Below are 7,772 nucleotides of genomic sequence, written 5' to 3'. Positions count from 1 at the left end.
TTCGGGTTTTATGTTTAGATTTCGGCTTTTGATGGGTGAAGTAGCCATTTTCATCCCTCAACTATTACATAAGAATCAAATCCGTCCCTCAACTTTGAATTAGATCAATTTAGTCATTCGACTATTGTTTTTGATCAATCTTGTTCCTCGTCCTAAGTGGTTGTCCACAATGGCATGTCATGTTATCCTAGGAGTTTTTTGTGCGATCTGTCTTGTCCCCTCCCCTCCATCGGCGCGGCGGCCTGCTGGCGCCGCCCCTCTCCTTCCTATTTCTGCAGATGCCGCCCCACCTCGCATGGCCGCCATCCTCACGACCTCACCGCGACGAGGGTCCCTGCAGGCGCCGCCCCGCACCTACCCCGCCTCGGCGCGACTCCCTGCTGGCGCCGCCCCTCTCCTCCCTTGGCATGGTTCCCTGCTGGCGCCGCCCCCACCCTCCCTCGGCGCGGCTCCCTGCTGGCGCGCCCCCGCCCTACCTCGCCGCGGCCCCTCACCTCTGCGCCGTTTTCCCAGACACCGTCGCCCTCCCCTACAGCAGGCCGCCCCTCTCCTCCAACACTGAGCTGCGTCGTCCTTCTTCCGGCCCAAGGTAAGCAAATCCGAGCCTAATTCCTGGTTTTAGTGTGTGGTGCTTGCTAGATTTGAAACTCATTTTGCTAGAACAGTGGATATATATGTATATGCTGTCGGCCATATGCCGTGTGTTTCATGTTTATTTGGAGATGTCAGTGTAGTAGATCGGAGTGCACCCACTTGTTTTTTATAATATTATTCACCGAAAGTTGGAATAAACTATGCCATGGCTATATTATTGTTTCGTTTTTATGTTGTAGATGGATAAGAAGACCAAGGTTTCATGAGTTGTATGTGTTATGATTTTGTTGTGCTCTTCAATGGTGGAAGCCATTTGGAGAAAAAATAGTTATGTAATCCCTACTTATCACAATCTATGCGTGGCCTACACTCATTACTGCGGAAACATGTAAGTTGCTCATTCTGATTTCAGTATCCGCAGGAGTGATTCCCTATATTTTGCTTTTTGGGCATATGACTAGCACACTTTGTAGTTGCTGTCCAGCAATGCCACTGTATGTTTTTACTAGAAAAATGTGCTTGGATGAAAGTAGAAGTGAACAAAGGCATAAAGTGATTATTATCCTGCAATAGAAGCGTCACGTGCAATAAATAAATAAATATGGAATCATTCAATGCAAAAAACTGAGTGTTTTACACAATTAGGAACAAAAAACTACTACGTCTAAACCAAAGAACCCTACAAAAGGTTCATTCGGCAAGCTAATACACAGATTGCTTATTTCAATTTTTACCAGTAAGAATTCATAAAACGATTCGGACAACTCTGTCCACTGATCGAATAGGTTTAAAAATGGAGATAAAAAAAGAAAGAAACAAAATATGCGCTATACATATAGAATTCTGACACTTTGGCAACTAAGCCTTATTCATCTTACGTCTACCCATGGTGCAGGCTCTTATTGATTAGATACATACGTAGATTTATAGATAGCTCGAATTGCAAATTCGCATTACTGATCAATTTTTTCTTCTTTGGTATCGTAGATGAAGCTGTGGACATTCCGACCGGTGTAGAGGCCGTCATCATACTGAAGGGTGACCGTCTCTCCATCTACTAGTTCGTCGGTCTGCCGGTATGAGAAGGGCAATTCATAGTTGCTCGTTACTCCCATGCAGGTTATTGTCATCTTGGTCATTGGTGGAACATCAATGAAGCGCTCTTCAGTCACCTTGAAGCTCTTCACATTGCTTGCTCCCCAGCTAATGGGCCCATTAAAGAACATCGGTGACACTGCAATGAAACCATACTGCATGTACACGTTTTCAGAGATGATCAGGGTTGGAACTGGAGACTTGAAGTGCAGCTTGGATTGCCATGCCTTCATCTCCATCAAAGTGTAATCCAAGGTGAGCTTCACGCGGGGCATGACCGATGAGGTATTGTTGGTGACTGATGCAGTAGCAAGATTTAGGAGTTTCTCGCCAAAGATTACGGCGTTCTCTGACCTTAGGAAGGCAGTAATCTTCCGGGAGAGCACTGGCTCTTCAATCTGCAACCTAGACCAGGGCTCAAGCCGGGTTCCTGTAGCAGAAAGGCCGTGCTCCAAGTTTGACATTGTGAGCCTCTTGCAATACTGATTGCTTCCCAGGTTGAGAAGCCTAAATGCTCCGCCAGTATACCACGCTTGGAATAATGTGTTTGGGTCATCGTTGTTGGTATCACTAGAGTCTGCAAGTATCCAGGGCCCTAAGTTGGTGCTATCAGAGTTCCTCCAGAAACCGTCGAAATGATCAGATTTTATCCTCATGGTGCCATCTCTATTTGGCGTGATAGTGTGCATCACAGTTGGATCTTTGATATTCTCGGATTCAAAGACCAGAACTGGGTTGTGTAGCGATTGTGCACTGAGGTACTTGCCATTATCTCCCTTGAAACATACGTATTTAGGCAACAAGTATTGGAACAACTCAGTCACAAATTGTTCTGATTGCTCTTCATCAACTGCCTGCAGAAGGGCTTTGTCGGTCTCGTTTTCCCCATTAGAATTGGAGAGAATGCCAAAATATTTCCCAAGCCGAGCATGGTAAAACCTATCATATTTACAATAATGACTAGTTAGTTGCAAAGATTTCATAACAAGATCTACCAGATTGTAGCAAAGGAGGGCATGCTGCAAATTCAGTATCTTTGTCTTCATTTGGTAGGTAACCAGTATTTTCCTTCTCTTAAAATGTCATTTGAATATGGATTTATTCTCATGCTTGCTCGGTGCTTTAGGATGTAAAAGTTTTATGCCAATAACCTATCAAATACATGCAATGTTTGCGTAAAAGTTCTTTGTTTCATTCATGAATCATGAAATCGAGTTGGTATCTTGATCGAGCAATACTTCTCTAGTTGTGAAAATAGTGACCACTTGAAAGAAAAACAAAAGTTAAAACCCAACAAAATATGAAGAATCGTAATACTAATACATATTGCTTTCAGTAGCTGGAACCACCAAGGAAACATTGTTTCTTCAACATGGAGTCGTCTTACAATAAACCTATGACAATAAACCTATTCCACACATGTCCAACATAATATTGCTACATACATTATTTCTAAAAATTACATGTTTTTTATAGATGCAAAAATCTACTCCACAAATTTGGTGTGTAGAAAAATTTAGTTACACACATTCTATTTATATTCCGCACCACTGTGTTGGGAGTGGTTTATTATCTTTAAACATCGATTTCTCGTTCTCAATAAAATTCAATTTAACACTTGGCAGAAATAATACCATTTTTAATAAAACTTGTTATGTGCTGTTCGTACAACAAACAATTTAAAAGGTAAAAGTTACCTTTTGCAGTTAACTGTGTTATCACAGGGCTATACTTAAATGGTTCAAATGGAATGTTCAGATTGATTATCAACTAAACATGTAAGTTTGTAATATAGCCACATGGCACTGAGATGCCTAGTCATTTACCGCAAATGATTTCATTCCTTGTTTCTATACTGGTAAACGAAGAAAAATTTACTCTTTGTTTGCCATCAGGTGAGGCTGTATTCGATCATGTGTAACTACGAGTTGGATCTATGGGCCATGTCATTCATATTGTTTTGTTATTTTTCATTGATAAATATTTTCTATCTGTCCTCGGGTGATGTCTAGTCTAGAATCTGTGTGATTTGTGTTCTCATGTTACTTGAATCTATGTCAAAATGTTTCGAGTACTAGTGAGTGTTCATTCTAATCAATCAAGTACCATGTTGGCAGTTCCCACCATAAAAATGTATCTCTCAGTTTATTACAAATTCAATAACCAATAATGTTGACATAATGTAATCTTGTTGGAAAAAGGAAATAACCTGATGGTCTTAGGATCTTCCTTGACAGGTTTGAGCTGGAACAGTGTGCATGACAACTCGGACAGGTCCTCCTCGGGCTTGTCGGCACTGCCAGCGATCCACCATTCATCACCTTGCCGCTTCTCAGCGACCCAGTACTTGTTGTAGCCGCACCTGATATGAAAGAGCCCATTGTGCTTGCACGATTTCTCGACGAAGAACCTCGTGAGCGGGTTCTCAGCATCGTCACCGGTCAGCTGAAGGACACGGCCGTCGGCCCCCTCGCCATGGTTGGCACAGGACCTCAGGTACTTGGAGTTGCTTTTGGACCGGAAGGCAGCACAGATGGGGAGTGATGACAGCATTATGCTGTTGCTCATCTTCGACTTGATTTTTTTCTTTTGTACCGTGTGTGGTGTGTGCGTGTTGTGTTGAGTTTTGGTGCTTTGCTTTGCAGTGGAGCTATCCTGGCTTCAATTTATCGATCCATGGGGATACGGGAAGATGCATGGAAACATGCGTTACAAAACACGTGGGACGGATGGGTTGATTTTTTTTTTTGATCTATCTGTAACCGTAGCAAGATGGGAATGCACACAGTTCACGTGCTGAGTGGTACGGTTAATCTGCTGGACCATGTATTCTTGGATTTTGTGAGGTTGGACATTCACCTCGTCAGTATGCAACGTAACCCCACACGCACACACCAACAAGAAGGCAACAAGCTGATAGACCGTGTGCTCCACATGTCCATTTTAGGTGGCCAAAATGCATTGTATCTCCAAAATCCTCATGTCCACATAAGGCAGAGTCTGAACAGAGTGCTCGACATATTCTTTGGGACACACACCGTCGGTACATTTCATCCGTGTAAAGATTTTTTTTTTCATCAGCAAATAAAATTATCTACCATGAAAATTCTTAATTTAGGACTATACATACTGAAACGGGGTTGCCCCGGCGGTGGATGCTCTCATTTTTTTGGATATTGTATGCCTTTAATTTCACCATTCACACACACACTCAAGGTTATTTGTAGTAACCTAAGGTCTTGTTATTACTGATGATATTGTTCACATGAAACCATAACTATCTCTAAACAATAACTGTAACACCCTCTCAGAAAGATATATCTCAGTACATTGCTTTCAAGTCACATGAATAGGGCTAAATTAAAGGAAATTCCAGCATGGAGGTATACGTGGTGGTTTCAGTCAGCAGAAAATAACAGCCTGACACTTGAGAAAGATTTGTTAGTACCAGGTCGAAACTCTAATTAGTTACATGACGCTACTAAAGCTTAAGATCTCCAAAATAATTCAAAAAAAAAATCAACGTTAGGTGAAGGCCTGCACTGTGCGACAAGTCATATGATTTTTCCTACAAAATATGCATGTGTGCAGCGAGTGGGATTCGAACCCAGGAGCTGCACGAACGGGCCCGGTCAGAGGCTCCGGCGCCGGCGGGCGGCCAGGGCAGGGGCGCTGCCGCGAGCACGTGGCCCGGCTAGAGGCACGGCAGCGATCGTACGACGCGGCCAGGGGTGCCACTAACGCGCAGGCACGGGCAGCGAGCGGAGCGGGGGCGTGCTGGCAGGCAGGTGAGGGCTGAGGCACGGCGTGAGAGCTGCCAAACTGTTGAAAGTGAAATGTATTGAACAAGTGAATGGGAAGAACAGTTCTTTCATTGATCTCAAAAGTGTTTATGAAGGGACATGCCCCTTCATTGCAGAGCCGAAGAGACACGTCTCTTCATCTTGTTTAACTGCTAATGACTATAATAATCCTAAGATTAACAACTAATCTAGCCGTCCATACAGGCGTCGTACGAATGAGATGAGATCACCAACGGAAGGGTGTCTGTTGGGAATAGACACCATTTCGTAACACTCCCCCTTGATTGAATCTTCCTTGAGATCCATATAGCTATAAGCTAAGATTCCTCGGAAAACCCTGTGGGAAAAAACTGAGGAAAATACATGTATGCCATAAAAACACCTTTAGATCATATAAGAAAATAAGGAGAAAATAGCATATACGCTTGTGGTTTGAATAAACCACTATGTCATTGGTATTCCATTTAAAAATCCCCTGTGGGGAAAAAGTATTGGAGATACAACATATAGATAACTCCCCCAAAAACCTTTTCAGGAAAAATATGAAGAGTATTATGTAATGATACATCGCTAAAACTCTTTTAAAGACCCAGTGGGAAAATTAGGAGAAAATATGACGACATATTATTGGTATTGCCTTTAGAATAACTTCACATGAAAAACCTTTTCAGGAAAAACCATGGATAAGTTGTGAGGGCAATATGTGTCTTTGATATTTCCTACAAAAAACCCGGTGGGGAAAATAGAAAATATGGCACATGTTTATATTAATATTACCTCGTTAAAAACTTCAACAAAAAACCTTATGAGTAAAACTTATTAAAGAAAAGAGTATAATATAATGCAAGTATAGGTTAGCATCTAGGAGATATCTCCCCCTAATCCTTGCAAATCTCGAAGTCGTCGCATACCAATGTCATGCACAAATTTTTGAAACATAGAGGTTGGTAAGGACTTAGTAAGAGGTCAACGAGATTATCACATGACTTAATTTGCAAGATGTTTATTTCCCCGCTTTCTTGCAATTCATGGGGATAAAACAGCTTAGGAGCAATGTGCTTGGTTATATTGCTCTTTATGTAACTTGTTTGAATCTGTGTAACACAAGCAGAATTATCTTCATAGATAATTGTAGGTGATTCGGTTGAACCAATACCACATGATTTTTGTATGTGGTTAATCACTCTGCAAAGCCATACACGTTCACGTGATGCTTCATATAGTGCAAGAATTTCAGAGTGATTAGTAGAGGTTGCCGTGAGAGTCTGTTTAGAAGACTTCCATGAAATAGCAGTACCTCCATGTAGGAATACAAATCCTGTTTGGGATTTACCATTATGGGGATCAGATAGATAACCAGCATCTATATATCCAATCATACTGGGATCAAGATTTTTCTTAAAGAATAAACCTAGATCCTTTGTGCCATTAAGATATCTAAAGATATTCTTTACTCCCGTCCAATGACGTTGAGTAGGTTTAGCACTATGTCTAGCTAGTAAATTTACTGCAAATGCGATATCAGGCCTGGTGCTATTTGCAAGATACATAAGTGCTCCAATGGCGCTAAGATATGGAACCTCGGGTTCTAGTATCTCTGCTCCCTCTTCTTGTGGTCTGAATTGGTCTTTCTCCATTTCTAGAGAACCAACAACTATCGGGGTTTTAGATGGATACGATTTATCCATATTGAATTTCTCCAATATTTTCTGGATATAGGCTGATTGATGCACTAGTATTCCTGAGGGAAGGTGCTCAAGTTGTAAAGCAATATTTGGTCTTACCTAAATCCTTCATCTCAAATTCCGTCGTGAGGTGATTGCGTGCTTCTTCTATATCCTTTGGGTTGCCAATGACATTCAAATTATCAACATACAAGGATATAATGCAAAATCTCGTTGGAGATTTCTTAGTGAAAACGCACAGGCAATCATCATTATTTGCGTATCCCTTCTTAAGAAGGAACTCACTTAGTCGATTGTACCACATTCGTCCCGACTGCTTTAAGCCATATAGTGACTTTTTGAGCTTTACACAATACATGTTGCGATTTGCGTTTGGATTCAGAATTTGGATTCCATCAGGAACCTTCATGTATATGTCCGAATCAAGTGACCCATAAAGATATGCTGTCACTACATCCATCAACTGCATAGATAGATGATTTTGAACTGCCAATGATATCAAGAATGGGAAAGTAATTCCACTCATTACTGGAGAATAGGTTTCATTGTAATCAATGCCGGGTCTCTGCGTGAACCCTTGTGCTACTAGTCTCGC

At 41.7% G+C, this 7,772-nt stretch overlaps 1 protein-coding gene and 1 long non-coding RNA gene across 4 annotated transcripts; one reads left to right on the top strand and one right to left on the bottom strand.

Annotated features, from left to right (window-relative positions):
- Positions 1 to 211: 211 nt before the first annotated feature.
- On the top strand, positions 212 to 4,502 carry LOC120685410. Of its 3 annotated transcripts, none has more exons than XR_005679551.1 (5): positions 212 to 589; positions 834 to 982; positions 1,582 to 2,447; positions 2,550 to 2,742; positions 3,927 to 4,063. It is a non-coding gene; the product is annotated as an uncharacterized LOC120685410 (long non-coding RNA). The 3 variants fall into 3 exon arrangements; XR_005679550.1 differs by having other exon boundaries at positions 213 to 589; positions 2,550 to 2,738; positions 3,927 to 4,502; XR_005679552.1 differs by lacking the exon at positions 834 to 982 and having other exon boundaries at positions 214 to 589; positions 2,550 to 2,738; positions 3,927 to 4,502.
- LOC120685409 lies at positions 1,210 to 4,307 on the bottom strand. Its single transcript, XM_039967328.1, has 2 exons — positions 3,899 to 4,307; positions 1,210 to 2,628 (listed from the first exon to the last, which is right to left on the bottom strand). Exons 1-2 carry the CDS (start codon positions 4,255 to 4,257, stop codon positions 1,548 to 1,550), a joined length of 1,440 nt encoding a protein of 479 aa, XP_039823262.1. The 5' UTR covers positions 4,258 to 4,307; the 3' UTR covers positions 1,210 to 1,547.
- Positions 4,503 to 7,772: the final 3,270 nt, after the last annotated feature.

The sequence above is a fragment of the Panicum virgatum genome, chromosome 8N (assembly GCF_016808335.1).
Source record: "Panicum virgatum strain AP13 chromosome 8N, P.virgatum_v5, whole genome shotgun sequence".
NCBI classification, from domain to species: Eukaryota; Viridiplantae; Streptophyta; class Magnoliopsida; order Poales; family Poaceae; genus Panicum; species Panicum virgatum.
The sequence above is the reverse complement of the archived record's forward strand: the minus strand, read 5'-3'. Positions and strand labels throughout refer to the sequence as shown.